This window comes from Numida meleagris, chromosome 6 (assembly GCF_002078875.1).
Source record: "Numida meleagris isolate 19003 breed g44 Domestic line chromosome 6, NumMel1.0, whole genome shotgun sequence".
Classification (NCBI taxonomy): Eukaryota; Metazoa; Chordata; class Aves; order Galliformes; family Numididae; genus Numida; species Numida meleagris.
In genome coordinates this window covers 181369-200061 of record NC_034414.1, presented here as the reverse complement: position 1 = coordinate 200061, position 18693 = coordinate 181369, and the positions used below count along the sequence as shown (strand labels likewise).

The following is an 18693-nucleotide window of genomic DNA, read 5'->3' as shown; positions in this document are numbered from 1 at the left end:
AACAAAAAAAAAGAAGCCAATTCAAGTTTGCTTTTGTGAAATGCTTATGCTGGAATATTTCATTGATGAAGAGCAACTTCTACCCCAAAGCATCATATTTATCTGCAAGTCATTGCAAGAGTTACAGAAATCGAGTGGGTTCTGGCAAAGAGGAGTGGTTGAAGTAGATAGACAAGGTAAGGAGTAGAAGAGGAAATAAGAGATTATTTGTGAGCAGTGAGGGAAATTATAAGCAAGCACATCTGGGACTAATGCTGCTACCTGCTGAAGAATGTAGGAGCAATTCGAAGGTGACAGAGAAAAGATGCCCACTTGGTCTTACTCATTAAAATGAGGTGTAAGACAGTGGGAAGTTAGACCTTCCAGCGATGCCAGTAAAGAGCATGCCAGAGGATGAGTATCATCCAAACTGTAAAAACACAGGAAGCTATGCAAAAGGAGGAAGATCCATAAACCCCACTTTACTACTGAGTTTTGTTTTTCAAGGGCAGAATGTTATAGAAACGGGGCTTCTGTGTTGTAGATGCCTTGTCATTTTTTAAGAATTCTTTCTTTATGAACAGGCCTGTGTATAAGGACTGCACCATAATTTAAGATGTGAGTTGGATTTCTAGTATAAATTTAAAAACACCTTTCAGTTTACAGAACAGCTGCAAGTTTGCACCGTTACAAATAAGATTTGAATGTATTATATTATGGTCGGATGCCTACAGAAGTGAAATGCAAACAGGAATGAAAGCCTTGTTTTGTTGTGGGTTTGTGTTTGTTTGTCTTTGTCAGTGACAAGATCTAGTGATCCTGTATTGAAGCACGGCATGAAAGTCACAGCTCCAGACAAGTAGGACAATGCTTAGATCTCAAACACCCATTTTCTGTTTACATATTCATTATTAAAATGCATAAGCAGGTATGTACCTTGGAGTAGATAATAGGTGCTTTTATGGGTTGCTCTGAAAAGTTACATCTGGAAAATAAAGACAACTGGGGCCATCATGAGCTGCTGAGGAGAAAGAGCAGCCTAATTGTATTTAAATGGAAGCATAATGCACTTAAATAATATTTCCGGAGGTGTGGTCATGCAATTTTGTAATGATGAGTGGTCTGAGAATTGTTCTTTGGTTGTAGTTTTGGGAGGAAGAAAGCAGAGAAGGAAGAATTATCTTAGAAAACATTAGTTTTTGCAGACTGAGGGGACCTCAGAATCACTAAATGTATAGAAAGTTAGCTGTGAGGTATGTGGGAGCATTAGAAATAAAACAGCTTTCACAAACACATGAGTTGGTACCCAGTATCTGTGCTGCTGGCATCACACGCCGGCGCACGGTTCCACTTATCAAAGGAGAGAGTAACTGTTGGATATAACTGAGTTTTATTAATTTCATCTCAAACAATCCAAATAAGGTACAATTCCATGACAAACTTACTTGTTGATAAAAAGTAATGCATCATCAGCAGACTTCTGATGGTGTGTGTGATGCGTTTTCACGTTCTGGACAGTCTGTGTTCAAATGGTGCTGCGGCCTCCAAAAGACAACAACTGTTTCTCAGTTTACCTTTTCAAATATCAGGCTGTTTATAGGCTGACACCAGTTGATGCACTCACTGTCTATTCTGAATCATGCAAAACACAGGCTGTAAAAATAGCTTGCAGCAGCACTGCGTGAAGCGGGCTTTTCCATATCGAAGTCAGAGGATCCACTGCATTTACAAGTGTGGTGGGAAGGAACTAGATGAGATTTAAGGATTGCTAACATGGCATTGCAAAAGGACTTTGACTGGAATATCCCAGGAAACGTCCTCGTCGGTAGCGTTTCTTTGATTTTTTGAAATTATTTTTCTTTAGGAAGAAATAGGATTGTTTTGTAAAATTTGCCCAGGTACCAAGCTGGGAAACGTGGTTTAATTTCCTTGCTCTTAAATTTTATTAATTCCGATGGGAAAGTAAGTATTAGAAGTGTTCATATCTATACGTACTGCATAAAAATTGTAGGATTTTTGCACAGTAGACAGATATGGCTGGATTGTGGTTGTTGTAGAGTTATTTTAGTTTGTTCTATTCTGATTGATTTGAAGTCCTGAAGAACCAATGCACAAGAACTGCCTGTTCTTGTGACTTGTTCTTTAAATATTCATCCCATGGATATGTGGACATTTCCACGCTTCAGGAAATGCTGTGCTACAGGGAATTTGCGATGGATCCGTTCATCTTTGTGAATGCCGAAGTCAACATATTTTAATTTCATCTTCTCCAGTCTGATGCCATGGCATCGTCAGGCCTCTTCTTCAAAGACGGCAAGAAACGCATTGATTACATCCTGGTCTACAAAAAGTCAAGTCTACAGGTAGAAAAAAGAAGCACGTTTGAGAAGAATTTGCGAGCAGAAGGTCTGATGTTAGAACGAGAGGTGAGTTCTTAACTGATGTGGTATTAAGCAACGTTTGTCATGCTGTCTTGCTGGACTAAATTTATAGCAGATTCCTGGTGTTTTGCAAGCCTTTCTGGTCAGGTTGGCTCCTCTGTTCAGTGCTAATATATCAACAATAACAGTAGTTTGTTAACAATAACAGTAATTTGTTAATAATAACAGTAGTAGTGTGTCTGACGTGCCTTGCTCATGCAGCTTTATTTGTGTATGTGCACTCACATGCATCCCCCAACATAGAAACACTTCTAAATAGGAGCAGATGTAGCACAGTACACAGGGGAACATCCAACTCCTTACACTTGCAACGCAGAAGGAATTTCAGTAACCCATGTTGTTATTTGCGTATATAACCTTTATGTTTTGTAACAGAATGCATGATATTAAATCTCCCTATATTTTTAAAGGGGTAATGATGTCAAGTTAATCTATCCCTAGCTTACGTATCTTAATCTGCATTGAGTTCTTTGAGCTAGAGTAGTTTACAATTTATGTGCTACTGGTCAAGCTTCCAAATTTTCTGGAATGCAATTAGAAAAACAAACAAAAAAAAAGCCAGCCTATTATTCTAATCATATTGAATAAAAAATCAAATGTTTTGCCAAGTTTCACTGTTAACCCCCTTTTTCTTTGTGTGCTGAAACCTTTTAAATGCTAAGAACTTTGAATATGAATAAGGATTTCTTTTTTACTTAAAAGAATGATTTTGTCAGCTTTGCTCTGATCTGTAATAGCTTGTTTTCCCAACAGTCCAAATTAATATCCCTCTAGGTTCCTAATTAGGTTCCTAATATAGTTGCTGATACTATAGAGATTAATTAATACTTCTATCTAGATGCTCACGATCAGCCTTTCATGTAAATATTTTTTTTTAATTATTGTCTGCATTGTCTGAAAAAATACATACATTTGTATCCTTGTTTGCCTTTTCTGTGTCTTAGTTTTTATGCTGCTCTGTATTGCACTGTGATGGATATTTCTGCTCGGAGATGTGAAAAACCGTTTCAAAAGGATGTGAAGTTGTTGCTGTTGTGATTAGGGTAACAGTACTGAGAGTATTAATATAAAAAGGAAGGAAACAAAGTCAGGAAAACAGCCTTGAGATTTTACTGTTTTGTGAACTGCTTATAAAACAGACATGTATTTAGTCTTTCCTAAGGGAAGTTCCTATAGTTCATGTCTCTTTTACCTTGATTTATTTTCCTCCGCTCAACTGGGTCGAATTGCCTTACGTGTTCCATGTTAAAGCAATAAGTTTTTACTGCTTGGAAGTCCTTGCATTAGCAATGTAGCATGTTGAAATTTGTAAATAACTGACCTGGACGTTTTGTAAAACTTGTTTTTCAAGTTTTAAACATTATTTTGTGTCTAAAAGAAAAAAACAAACAAACTGATTTGGGGATATTTATGGAAGTGGGAACAATCTTCAGCTGGAGTCAATTTAGAAGCATTGACATTTCAGACAAAATGTGTTTTTAAAAAATAGCGATTCTAAATATCAAGCTATTTAAACTGCTTTCTAGTATTATTTTTTCCTTGTCTTTGGAGAAAAATCCTAGAAGCAATATTACAGAACTATGACGTGACCTTACGGCACTGATGGGCAGAATTTCGAGCACTCAAAATGTAATTAACTCTCCAACCAAATTTTCTTCTATCTTTGCTTAACAAACCTTGTATGATTCAAGTCCTGGGGAGCCTTTTATCAGACTCAACTCTACCAAAATGTTTGCTTATGGAAAACTCAAGCAAATATATTTGGAAGAGGAGTTCAACACTGAAGCACTGATTAAAAAAAGATAAATACAGGAACACGTAATGCTGAAACTCGTTTGCGTTCGTATGTTCATAGAAATATGTGATATAAAACATTTCTGTAGAATATTCCGCATAATTTTATGAAAAAAAAAACATACTGAGAACACATTTATAAGTTGATAACAGTCTTCACTCTTAAATGTTTCTGGATTTTCTGTTTTGATGAAGAGGGATCTGCAGGTTTCTATTCTGGCTCTAACAGCTGAGCACCATTGCGCTATTCTCCTTAACTGTGAGACGGATTGAGGGATTTTAATGCATTAAGCTTTTCTCTACTTCTGCCAGATTTACCAGCAAAGAACTGTCCCACAGGTTCCTTTAGACGGTTTCCTGTTCACTCCTATGACAGGATTAGGGTGTGGGATGAGGCCTGTTCATTTTTTATTGTCTCAGAGCACTTGCAATGTTTTCAGGCTTGCGTAGATGCTTTGTAGTGAAATTTGACCTTGAAGTATTTAGAAGTGTGAGTGCCACGTGGGATTGAATTATTAATACGTGTCTGTGTGTTACCCATTTTTGCAGCCAGCTGTTACAAACAGCGATATCATGTTTGTTAAAATTCACTGTCCGTGGGAGACGTTGTGCAAATATGCAGAAAGAATGAACATCAGGATGCCTTTCAGGTACAGTGGAAACTATTTTAATGAACTTGTAATTTATTGCTTAAAACATCAAAAATATTATTTGCATTCGTTACTTAAATGCTCAGTTCCTTGTCTGTGCTCAACAAATTCCTTGTACCTTTTTGCAGTAAATATTTTTGGACAAGTCAATATCTCCCGTAATAACACTGAAATTTTAAAGATTTAAATGTTTATTTTCAACTCAGTTAATGTTGTTCTTGTTGAGAGAGAAGAGCTTTGTTGTGTGCTGTAAACCTGCGTGACTCATGGAAAATTCCCTTACAGAGCTCCTTTTTCACTTAAATTGCCAAATTCTCTCTCTTTCATATCCCTGCTGACTTTAGTTATCATAATGTGGCTCTCTTGCATTGGTCCTAAGCCAGAAACTTAGTCACTGTGAAGCATCTTTAGCTCAAAGCTGGTTTCAAATACCCAGTTGTATACTGAGTTTCCACATCATCCCATTAAACGTTCAAAGTCCTTTCCATTAAAAAATATTTTCTGTGAGAGTCATCTACTGAATGTTTAAGAATATCATTATAGTGTCATTTGAGCTCCCCTAGTTTGAATGATTCTCGTCTACGTTTTAAATATAGCACCGAGTGTTTGCATGTGTATACACAAATGCATAAACAATCTAAATTCCCATTCCAGAAGTAGTTCTTTCTCGCTTTCAGTACTCGAAGTCACGAAAGTTGGGTTTTAGCAGTGATTTGAATTCTTCGTCATTTTAGCAGCTTCATAGATCAGTAGTGATCTTCAGGAAAAAAAATGGTCAACTTGATTTGTAAGCTGTTCGTAGTTGTGTTTGTTTTATTGTATTACTAATTGACATGTGAATATATTCTCTCTTTTCCCAAGTGTCAGACCCAGCGTTCTTTGTTTTTGTGCTTCATCTTCCTTTTATCCCAACCTTTTCAAATGCACAGCAAGTAGATAGAACACTAAATTCCAGTGCTTCACCTTGTTCGTTTGCTGTAGAGTGAAACGCTATTGGTCACGGAGAAGTCTGCTGCCCACCTTCAGCTCTGTGAGATGTATGAAATTGAGCGCCATTCCTTTTTCTCTTCTAAAAGATTTAAAGAGGAATTAAAGTGAGATTGCAAGCTAGGACTTGTGTGAATACTTCAAACAAACAGGCTATTCTTTTAATTGCACTTTTAAAAATAGAATTGAACGCAGTAGTTTTACAGTGAACGCAAAGTAAACTCAGATTAGATCAGAGGTCCATCCGTCTTGCTTTGCCAGCAGTCAATGTGAGATGTTCAGTACAGAAGCCGAGCAGCGTTCCACGATACCTTCTGTGTTTCCAGAAGTCTGTGGTTTACAGACTTTCTGAGACAGAGTTTGTGTTCATATTTGTTTTTATTACCCTCTGTTAGCCTTTTCATGGATGCAAAAGTAGCCGTGTGCACTTCTGTAACAACACCCTACTGTCGCACATTTTAGAATTGACTTTCATGTTCTGTCAAAAGCATTGTCCTTACTTTGTTTTCGGTTTCGAGCTTGCTTATTTAAGTTCAGCTTTTCTAAACTGGATGGCACCTATTGTTTTGCTGAGCTATTTTCCTCATTCAGTGTGCAGGGGAAGCTCAAATCATACCATAATTGCAACGAACTAGTCCCGAGAACATATTATTTCTCTTTGACTTGATCAGATTTATTAGCAGCTTCTGTCTGTTTCAGATACTTAACTGAAGAGGAGAACTAACCTTCTCTGCAGTGTTTCAATGCAGGGAATGTATCGTCTTGTATCATGTATGAATAGTACTTGAAGAATAAGTCTCCTGAATTGGACTGAGACTTCTTAGGTTTATTCCGCTCAATCCAGGAATGCAAACACAATCAACAGAGTTATTATACATGTTAAGAAAAATTTCTTTTACTGAAAAGTAACCATTTTTTTTCCCAACCAAGGGACTAACCAGCATCCTAGAACTCAATTTTAGCATGGCACGGTGCCTAAATATGTTGGCAGATACATAATATGCATAATATGTGCAATATAAGATGGAATTTTTTTTTTCTAGCATTTCAAAAGACTTCCTTCAAATATAATAAATATAAATGCTTTCAAATCTAATTTATGTTAGGACGATGTTTAAATCATGGCTTAATTATTCTTTTTAACAAGTGACCGATAGTTTTGTGAACTACGTGGTCTGTCAGGAGAAATGAAACCAAGATGGTTCTGAAACCCCCACGTAAGGCTCATTTTATCAGGGTCCACAAGCATCTCTTGTGAAGCATAAATTATCCTTGTGTACAGTGAAGAAATAAGCTGTTTCTGATTCTAACTGGACTCCATTTGTGCATAACAGCTAGAGTGATTAAGTGGAATGGAGGAAGCTTTGAAAAATAGATAGGTAAATCTGCAGATCCTGTAGTAATTCTCTTCGGTTTCACTTACAATTCTTCCAAGGCACACCAAGTATCAGGCTGCCAACAGCCTACAGATTGGTAGATAGATAAATTTGTTATTTTGGTGTATCTTAATGAATCTCAAATGCTGTCCAGATGGGCAGTTGCAGATCTTGTTACCTCTGTTGCTTCTGGATGAATTTATCATCTGATGGAGATTGACGTATCCAGAGCGGAAATGCCATTTTTGAGTGTGTTAGAATGAAGGGTGAGGGAGAATACTCTATCAACTGAAAATAACGGTAAGCCTTCACGTTAACGTGTCTACGTAAAAGTGTTTTTATTCCTCCTAAATAAATAAACCATGCAGAAGATGGAAGGATTTAGGCAGGTCTTAAGTGTGACATACACTAATGAAGGAACAAAGGCTCTGGTGCCGATTTTCCCTGTCCCCCAGTGGGTGTCGTGATATACGTGCGTATACACCGAGTAGCCTGACCTTTGTGTAGCTGAACTGACAAAACTGAAACATGAAGCTATGTGTGGAAGATAGTACGTTGCGGCAAATAAGCGCTCTGTACTGCTTTCAGAAAAAGCTTTTCTGAGAAGACTTCACTGGGAATTTCTGATCTTGTTTCTCTGGAGTTACTGGGACCAGTGAATGGTGGAGAGAAAAGAATTGGTTGGTTTCGGTTAACACTCTTAGATTTGTAGGGCTACGTATTGTTCTTGGATTGGATTCAAAACGCCAAGGGAAGGGAAACAAATGGTATCCCACTTCGGATCATTATGATAGTATCAAATGGTGCTAAGTATTTATGGTATTTAATGCCTAGAGTGCATAAAGCATTTATTGGCATAGAAGCCCTGGTAATTCTTTTAAAATTAGTTTTATGGAATTAAAAGTTGCTAAGAAAGATGACATGAAGTGAATACAAACACAGCAGCATTTGCACCCTGTCTAATGGTTGTCTTATGAATGAATCCCTGACTACCTATTATTAGCTACAATAATGAAATGTGAATTTCTCTGAGGAGCAAACTTAAGTCTTGAAAACACTCTATTTCAATTTACTTTTTAAATGTTTTTTCATCTTTCTGTCTATGAAAATACATGTTTTATAATGTCTGGTGTTCTTTTCCTAGTGTGTATGTCCTTTTCGACTGTCTCTTGCTTGATGATTTTCAGCTGATTTTTGCTGTTCTTTCAGGAAAAAATGTTATTACACTGACTGGAGGAGCAAAACCATGGGCAGGTTGGTGGGTGATGCGTAGCTTCTAATTTTGTCAAATAGTCACCCTGCTAAATAAAATCCATTTGCAGTTGTAAATTTATCCAGGAAACTTGGAAAATTAGATTATTTCCCTGAAAACTCAAAATATGTTAGCTCCAAGTGTTAAAATATTCATCTGTAACAAGATGCAGTACTTTAAAGCTTTGCCAGTTCTCATTTTAGAGATGTAGAAGTGCTTATGCTGGGAAAAAAGTGGCCCTTTTCCTGGCAGCAAAGATTTCATACTGGATCCAGCTCTATAGTTACGTCTGCTCCTACCGAGAGATGTTTCTTTAGCGTGTAAGCTACTTTTGAGTGCATGTCTTCAGTCTAAATTGTGGTAGTCAGCTATTTCTTTAGAGGTGCAAATGTATAATCTCTCATATGCATCCTGTTGAGCAGGACTAAATCAATGACGTGCTTTGAAGGCTGGTTTGAATTTTTATTTGATAGCTGACAGTAATGTTTTGCTGCAGTAAAAGACCTTTCGCTTTCTGAGGTCTCGTAGAATCATAGAATCACCAAGATTGGAAAAGACCTCCAAGATCATCTGGTCTAACAGTCCAACCTCTGGTGAGGTGGCGTGTCCCTTCTAAATTACCCTGTACGTGGATCTCTTTCCTGAAAGCCATCCAGCCATGGCATCGATGCTCAGATTGCTTGTAGTATGTGCCCAGGCTGGGATGAAAGGGCTGCCTAACACAAGCAGATGAATGCCAGCCTCACCTTCAGCTGCTCCTGGCAGCTAGGAGGGGAGCCAGTGCAGCAGGAGGAGCCTGGGGGAGCTGGGGAACTGTAACTGTTCCCTCCCACTGTAGTCAGGTGTCATGAAGTCTCATAAATCCTAATTGCCTATGGAAAATATACGAAAATGTTTACAAGGGAAATCTCCCAAAAGAGTTTTATGTTGTGGGTTTTCTCGAGATGAATCTTGAGACTACATTTGATTTAGGTTCTCCTGCTGTTACTTCAGATGATGAAGAGTTCTCATTATTTCCCCGGAACAATTTGCAGAGTCTCATGGTAACAGTTTGCAAAGTAATCAGTTACAAACATAGACAAAGCATTATTGAACATCAAGGTAAGAAAAAAATACATAAGCAAGTAAAATATATTAAAATGAAACAACCTATAACATAAATTTACAACTGCATTTTTCCTCTTTCCAATCATCCACATGCTTGCTCCATTTTAGTGTGCATTATGAAAAACGTAAGTGATGTGCTTTGTAATGCAAAGGCAAAATTAACAGAGCTTACTGCAAAATTATTTTATTCGAAATCCATCTGGTGAGTTCTAGGTATTAAACAAATTTGTCTTCCTTATTTAGAAGGACAGATGTCTGAAACATGCTGTTGAAGTCATGCAGTACCAGTGAACCAAGTAACAAACAGTTTTAGTGCCAGGTTGAATTTACATTTGAGACAAGTGTTTTTACCTGTGATTTAACTAGAATTTGGGGATCTGTTTTTTTTTTCTTAACATTTTCTCTGGCATTTTGTACAATCAGGTGTACAAAGGAATAATTTGCGGGAAAAAAAGTATCTGAAGTTGCAAGCTAACTTGAAAATTGCTGACGTGCATCTCATCATTCTAACTTTTGCTGCTGTCATTGTGTCTTTGCATCTTAATTCTTTTCATGTTTAACTTCTCTGTAATTTATCACGTATTCCTTAGTATTTCTAAGCTAAGTGGAGTTTACAAGAGCTAGGATGGGGAATGTAGATTTTAAATTTTTGTTGATCAAAGGTAAAATTTTAAAGGCCCTGAGTTTCCACGGTTAAGAATACAGGTGACACTTAGGCCTCACTGTGATATATAGGTGTCTCTGAATCTATCAATGTAATGTGGTAGATGTGCATGTCTGTACATGTCTATAATTGTGTAAAAGATTATTAGAAGCATGCTTAAAACAATGAAGGTGGATGTAACGCCTGCTGAAATGCTATGTTTCTCCTTTGTGATATCTGCATGGTATCTCTATTTATTTATTTGCCTAAATTTATGGTCTTTTATGGTCTTGAACTGATCTTGTATCTGCCCTATCAGACATCCCAAAGCCAGTTAAGGAGCAACATGAAGGAAACGAAAATTATAAGATAGTTGCTTCAGTATGTGGCTTCAGTCTCTCCAGTGAAATGTTAAAATCATTTTATACTTGTAAGACTAGAGAACAAAAGATGAATTTGTTCAGTAACTGAGCTGCAGTACCTAACTTCTCAGCAAGACTTCTAAAACCTCTCGGTTTCAATCTGCACATCAAAGTAAACTTGTTAAAATTGTTCCATTGAACAAATTTATTTATTTTTCTTCATTGATTAAGATGTTGCAATATTGCATCTCTGTATTGAATCTGTCAACCGTAACACATTCGTCATTACAAAGCAGAGTACCAGACCCACCACATTTGATGGCGTGTGGTTGACAATTCTGGCCGCAGCCTCACGTATTTTTGTCAGAATATGAGAGGGAAACACAGAACAAATTGCTGGGTACTGACAGATATCAAAATATATTTCATGAGCAGTTGCTCGGTTCTGGTATCTCGTTCCATTGTAAGTGTGGATCTTGGTCAGAAAATCCCAGTAGCTGTTCAATAAGGAGAAATAATTGCTCCTTTAAGTCAGCGTGGTTAAAGAGTGAAAGAGTGATGGAAGATCACTGTTGTATGCATAATGTGGCAATATGGAAATACTGTATATCTAGCTGCCTTATGTCCTTGAAACTACAGGTACAGTGGATGGCCTCATTGCGTTGGATTTATTCTCAGTGCACCAAATTCACCTATATAGTGCTTCTTTGCACTGGAGTCTGCTGACTAAACATAATCTGTAGGGTTTTTTGGACTTAGTTCTCCAAAAAGAAGAATCATCCAAATAAAATGTAGCTACACCTGAGTAGGAAAGCTGAACAAAGCTGAAATTACAAGCATCTTCATAAAATATTGTTTTTTCTATCTAAGAATAAAGTGTATGTATATTTCAGAATAAGTTCTCATGGTCCAAAGTGCATAGAGTTACAGCAATGCCAGGGAGAGAGATTTCAATAAGTGTACGTGTGAATGAGCAGCAGTGTTCCACTGGGACATATTTGGTCTCGTTGTATGAACAACTAACTTCATGAGTGGCTTCACCAGACTGGATCTGTCTCCTGCTCTTAATTGAACAGACTGCAGTTAGATTAAGGCAGGAATCTACACTGTGAGTTTTGACCTAGAAAGCCACTCAAAGCATGCTAAGATTTAGTTCTATCACAGAAACATAGAATCTTAGAGTGGCTTTCTTCTGTTGCGTTAACTGCACCAATCCAATGATTCGGTCAAAGGTTTGTCTGAAATTTATTATCACTTTATAGAATCATAGAATCCCTGGAGTTGGAAGAGGTCTTTAAAGGCCGTCTCGTGCAACTCCCCTGCAGTGAACAGGGACACCACAGCTAGATCGTGCTGCCCAGGGCCTGATCCAACCTCACCTTGGAAGTCTCCAGGGACGGGGCATCCACCACCTCTCTGGGCAGCCTGTCCCAGTGCCTCTCCACCCTCACTGTAAAAACTTTTGTCCTTATATCCAACCTAAATCTCCCATCTATAAGCTTGAAACCATTTCCCCTTGTTCTATCACCACAGACTCTACTAAAGAGTCTGTCCCCTTCTTTCCTCTAGCTCCCCTTAAGATACTGAAAGGCCACGATCAGGTCACCTCACAGCCTTCTCTTTACTTTCAGTGAAAACTCCATGAGTCTTAAGTTGATCTTCTTTACCTGTAGAATAAGTGAGCCAAGATAAGAGGCTTTTTTTTTGGTGAATTAATATTAGACTTGGGGAGATGTACGTTTCAGTGGAACTCCTCTGTGCTATTATATGACACTAGGTATTGGAGTAACCAAATAAGGTAGTGAAAGGTCAAAAAGTCTTTTTGTCTCAGAAGAAAAAATGCAAATGTAATGTTGAAATCATTTTAAGTTCATTCCAATTCTGTTCATTGTTGAACAGAAAGGATACTGAAAGGAGCATACTGGGGAGGCTAATTTCTTTAAAATAACGATTATCAAACACATTTTTTTTTCCAGTTTTTGGAGAGTAAAAATGGTCAAGGCTTTTTACATCGGCTAGTCTAAAGTAATTTCACAATATAGGATCTGATATCGGATACATTGTTCTTCTTCCTGATGTATCTGCATGTCTGCCTGTTTTAAAATATATAATTAAAAAATAGCATGTTAACAACAGGAAAATAAAAGAAGACAATCACGTGAAAACTTCTTACATATACTGTGTATAACTTTGTGCTGGAAGAGCTTCCACTGGAATTATTGAGATAATCATCTTGCATGTTAAGATACTGTCTGAGCAAACGAGATACTGAAGGAATGCACCTGTGTGGGAGTTGTTTTCTGTGTTTCAGCTTTATGACCGTAGTTCATACGAGTTCTGTTTCTCATAATGCTTAGTATCAAGAGTATCCCTCAAGTGCAGTACCAATGAAATACCAAGTATGCACCAACACCTTGGTAATATGTAGCAAGAAGATATTGAGAATTTACAACTAAAATTTAAAATGGGATCCCACATTTGGCTTAGTTTTCTGTCTGACGTGGTGTTGGGTATGGGTGCATCTTTAGTTGCTTTTGTGGATAATAAGGGGCATGTTTTCACAAAAGTGTCTTTGCTGCCTGAGCACAATTTACTGTGTGCTCATTTTAATTGTGAAATGGGAAGCTGTGCTTCTGCTTAACACAGGCAGCTCTGTATTTATCTCAAACAAAAATCTAGTACTCAGCATTACACTTCTTGTGGCTCTCTTTATATGTCATGCACGCATGGTCATTGAGTAAGGCCCACATCCCACTGAAAAATGTTGTGGGTGGAATATTTACTAGAAATCTCTCATGTGAATCCAGTGTCATCATACGTCATTCTGTAACGAGACCTACCCCTCAAATATTTCACTGAAGTTCAATAGAAGAAAAACACAGGCCAACAAGGAGTGTAAAATTGGAGCAATAAGATGATAAATTTCAAGCGTTTGCTTGAAAATTAACTACAGTGCAGTGTATTATTCCATCTATAAACACTGTCCTGAGATACCATTCAGTCATAATGCCAGTGGAAGAAAGCCTTTTATTTACCAGTATATGATCTAATCAGAAATTAAAAATTATGTTCTGTTTGTGTTACAGTGCCGATTTTTAGGGAACGTGTAGCTTTTACTTCATTTGATACATCATTATACAGTTTCCTAAGGTGAAGTCAGGAAATTACCTGTTTTCGTTGCATTTCTACTTTGATGTCAGTAAATACTCAGTGATGGATATAGAAATAGCAAGCGGGTAAGAGCGTGTAAATTTACATTTGTTATTGTCTCAGTTTGCAGAGGAATATGAGAGAGCTGAAAAGTTGGTTGCCCAGAAATCCAATGAAGCTTGATAAGGAAGCCCTACCAGATCTCGAGGAAACAGATTGCTACACAGCACCCTTTAGTCGTGCGCGCATACACCAGTAAGTGTTGGAACTGGAAACGCGGTGCCACAGACCAGAAGGGTTTTCTATTTTCTCCCTGCTTAGCAAATCCTATCGAGGCAGCCATTAACAGATGGTCACTGGCAAATACCCAGTATCACGTCTGGTATTTTCTATGGAGTTTACTCTTAAAGCAAAAAACCTGCTCTCTCTTAGTTGTTACGTGATATTTACAGCGAGTACTACAGGCAAAAGGTTGACTGAAAAATGACCACTACCTTTTTGGTTTAGAAGTTTATCTTTCCATTACATTACAAAATGCAAATACGTGCTCAGATTTGCTTACCTTGATTACATATTTTACTTAGGCAAAACCTGAGACAGCTGTTGAAACTGGGAACACCTGGAAATGGGCTCAATACAGTGTCAGGGGTTTTTTTGCTATCGGCTGTGCATTTAAAAATGCTGTTGTCTGTGAGAGTATAAATATATATACTCAAAAAAAAAAAAAAGGCATGTGATCACCACCAGCATGCTCATTTGAACTAGTTTAATTGTGTTATACATTTTTTAAGCACCAAAACAGTCAAAGTCTTGAAATTTTGGCTGTTTATTTTAAAATTATTTTGTGGTACTTATTTAGGAGAGGGAAGTTCTTATAATGTGAAAACTTAAGTTAGGCTGAATAGGTTTTCTTCTTCTCAGTAAAGGAGCTACGTGCGAGCAGGCTGACTTCACCATAGAAAGGCAGAATAACTGCATTATTATCTCTTTTTTTTTTTTAGTAATTAACTGTATTGCATCAGGTCAATCACTTGTTCATAGTGCAGTTTCCCAACTAGCTCAGCTGACGTGATGAACTGCAATAGTGTCACCTTTGGCACAGCTGAGTAGGGAAAAGCTCCTACGTGTCAGATTTCTGGCATTCAGAATCCTGAGCCATCTGGGAAGGGTTATTTGCATTATTTGGCTCTGTCTTAGGATTCTCTGTAGGAAGGAGGTTGTGGAGCTCCTCAAGCGTCCGGTGCCTGGAGATAATTATTATCTCTCCCTGAATGGCAATGCTAGTAGTTTTGTACTCGGATCTCTCCGTTACCTCATCGATGACATGAATTTCAGAATGATCACTGTTTCTGAAGAATGTTTTCTTTTGGGTTTTGTTTGTTTTTCAAATGCATATCCAGAATGAAAATTACCTGGGCAGTAGGACATTTTTGGAAAAAAATGTATTGTATTTGGTCTGTTTTCCCAGCAATCTGAGGTAATGACAGTTTTTTGGATCTGAGAAGATGCTTTAGGAATGTAAAATCTTGTATATTGTGCAGTAACTAACAAGTATAAAGGTACAATAAATCACTGTAAGAAAAAGCACGTTGAGCAGCTACGTTTCAGCACCTCTGTACTGTTTTGGATATTAAAAGACATCTATTATTTCAATAGCTTTACCATAAACAACAAAGACAGCTTCTTCAGCAACTCTACAAGAAGCAGAATTGTGCATCACATGCTACAGAGAACCAAGTATGAAGATGGAAAATCCAAAATGGGTGAGAATGCTATATTTTTTTCCTAACCTGAAGCTATGAAGATTTTATATCTGTACTTGCTTGAAAAACTGTTTAGCGGAGGAAAATCAATGAATTGTGCCATGCCCTGAAATCTTTGTTCAACCAGTAATACAGTTGAATGTATGTTGCGCGCAACTGTTCTGTGAAATAACTTGGTGAATATTAGCAATTGTTTTCACCTTAATACTCATTTCTTAAATGATCTGGATAGCTTATAATAGCTTCATGTGATCAAAAGCCATAAGATAAGTTGGACCTCAGAAAACTGACAAGAGTTTTCTAGGACTCACCCTAGTACTGCTAGTACCCAGCAGTCCCAGTCCAGCAGAATTGATCAGAACTATGCTTCAGTTATTTGAGATCTCCAGACTTAGACTAAATCCAGTTTTTGCCAACGCTCTTATTACGGTACTGTGTTTTGGAAAGTTCAGTTATTCATTTTCATTTGCAGTTAAGACAGGGTATGCATATGATCTTCTGTTTTGTCTGTACGAATTAAGTTAAGAATTTGACATAGACATAAAGATGATAGCAATTACAAAAAGGTGTTGCTTGAGTTTCTGGGAGAAAAGCAGCAGTAAGAAAATCACAGAAACTGAGGGCTGAAGTCAAATGCTATTGAAGTTGATGGTGGCAAGTTTCATCTCGTAATTAGTGTAATTTGTATGTTTGAATGGGCAGATCAGAAATCTGTCATAGAATTTACTTCTTGGGTCAACTTGGCTACGGAAGTATGCCCTCACGGGCAACTGAATCTTTTTATTGTTATTATTAAGGTTATTTATTCTTTATTTTTTTATAATGTGCTTTGATAGTAGAATAAATCTGGTTTTAGGGGGACTCTAGGAATGGATCCAAAATACTCTAGCACAGATCTGATCTGATGCAGACTCCTTCAGCTTGTTCATATTTAAAAGTGACAGGATGGTCTCTCCGTGCCTCTCACTGTGTGCACACCAGGTCATCTGGTCACCCATAAAATCTGTATCATATGCTCTGATTAATACAACGAGAGTGTGACCACCTTCTCACACTTGATCTGGCACAGGCACCCAACCATGAAAGAAAAGTTGCAGACGATGACCCTCTGAATGCTGTAGTTTGACGGAGCTGGAGAGCTTGAGGGATCGTAAGGCCCCCAGCTGGTGGGTCTACTGGTGATTTTCATGTTTACCAGCATCTTGAGTACCTAATAGAAAGTTGCATTTTTGAAGATTCTCAGTGTTTAAAGCTAAATCTATATTGAAAAAAAAGACGTTGGAACTACTGTATTTCTTTCCTTTTAGGTATTAATAGATTGCTAAACAATGGAACATATGAAGCAGCATTTCCACCACATGAGGTAATTTCATTAATTTTGTATTTGTATTTACATTTTGATTGAAGCTTGCAGTAATATTTTGAGACATTTCATTGTTTATAATTTTGTCTTGCAAGTTTTTTATTACATTATGTACTGTTGAGTTATTAATAGCTCTTAAATTAACATTGGCTTCTTGAATATTTTTCTTTAGCTGCCACCATTCAAAAACACTCTTTTTTTTTCCTAACGGGTTGTGCAGTAGGTCAAACTTAGGGAAACTGGTTATTTATTTCCTATTTAGACCTTTTTCCGTAGTCCTGGATAGTTTGTGTTTGACAGTATCTTCTTCAGTAGATTCAAGTCTGCTGAAGTCTGCAGAGGTGTGAAGTAAGTGAAGAACTTTATGTACTGAAAGGAAAAAAGCAACCCACACATCTTTGGTCATCGTAAATGCCTACTGGTAGCATGGTACTTGCAGCTGTGAACTCTGTGGTTAATTGGGCTGAGTGCCGTGACTTTATCTTGTGTTTCAAAGCACTGGTCTACATTTTAGAAAGTGCTGAGAGTAATTTTTTACATTGCATTAATAATTAAATACAGGAAATAGAGAGAAGAAGTATTTTAGAATTGAATATCATTTGTTAACACTGCAGTAGGGCATGACTGTAGGGAAAGGTTAGTCATACTGCCAGAAAAAGCTGTGAAGCTTTCTGTTGTTTCCAAATCCATTTTGTGACATAACAAAGAAATATATACACAGGAGACAATTTTGGAGTTTCAGTGTAAGTTCAATGAAGTCATATTTTTAAGCCACTCTTATCTTAATTGCAGCTTAACTGGCACTAAGGATAGCGAATAAACACTCTCCATTTTTTTCTTCATTTTTTTTTTAATCACAGGAATAAACAAGAGTGAAAATTCAGTCCCATTGGAAACACTATGAGACTTGTTATGGATAAGCAGTGCAGAAAGCAGCAAAAAAAAATACTTAAAATGTACAGTACTGGCTAGTGCTTTATGCATTGCTCACATTATTTCAGATGACCATGAAAATAAGCTGATGCTCTGTCCTTACGGATTTCTAGATGTTGCAAAGACCACTCTGTGCTGGCATTTTTCTATGCTTTGCTGGTTTTAAGGCAAAACGTTGTTTTCAATTCCATCTTAAACCAGATGGCAATTGTGAGAATTCTGAGCAATTCTCAAGATTACAAATAAATTATAAAAAATCGAAATGACTAAAAGTACTTGAGTCTATCAGATTCAAGAGCGTCTCTATTTTCTTCCCACAATGTGATTTGGCTGTGAGTTGTCTGATGAAACATTTATTTACCATAACTGAGTGTTGCCTAGATGTTGTGCCTCAGAACTGGCGTAAAATGACAAATGCAAGCAATTCTCTTCAGGATGGGTTTAGTGAAACCGTGTGTTAGTGCATCTGAGACTCCTGTGTAGACTTCAAAATAATGCCAGTTCTATTCTTTCTCTCTTCTCAGCCTTGCTGTAATTTTCTACAGCTTCCCATACCTTTTAATAGGAGTTGAATAAAATCATAGGAAATATCTAGGACGGAAGGATCAAGCTGACCTACCAGAACTTTCTGAAATTTTTTAGGAGAAGAAAAAACAGATACCATAATTTAGTTCATGAGAGTTTTTTAAAAGTTGAAATGGGTGAAAGCATGCAAAGAAGTGTAGAATAATGAAAGTGAAACACTGTTCTTGAAGCAATATAGAGTTGAGTAGTTCTTTATAGCTTTATATTAGTATGATTTTGTCATTGCTTATTGGAGAAGTTGGCTATTTCGGAAGTGTACGTAACTGTCTTTCTTGCTGCGAGCTTAGATGCTAGCAGGTGACTTCTCC

The 18693-nt window shown here is 37.3% G+C and overlaps 1 protein-coding gene across 7 annotated transcripts in view; it reads left to right on the top strand.

The window, feature by feature from the left end:
• Nucleotides 1–18693, top strand: part of ANO3 (anoctamin 3) — a 274762-nt gene that overhangs the window by 109189 nt on the left and 146880 nt on the right. For 6 of the 7 annotated variants that reach the window (XR_002440329.1, XR_002440328.1, XR_002440327.1 and 3 more), the window contains exons 5-10: nucleotides 2253–2405; nucleotides 4764–4864; nucleotides 8437–8481; nucleotides 13865–13996; nucleotides 15398–15504; nucleotides 16812–16867. Coding sequence is in view for 4 of the 7 variants with exons in the window: in XM_021402280.1 (XP_021257955.1) it covers nucleotides 2253–2405; nucleotides 4764–4864; nucleotides 8437–8481; nucleotides 13865–13996; nucleotides 15398–15504; nucleotides 16812–16867 (594 nt within the window). In the remaining 3 variants the exon portion in view is untranslated. The remainder of the gene's footprint in view (nucleotides 1–2252; nucleotides 2406–4763; nucleotides 4865–8436; nucleotides 8482–13864; nucleotides 13997–15397; nucleotides 15505–16811; nucleotides 16868–18693) is intronic. The other variant, XM_021402282.1, reaches the window with a different exon arrangement.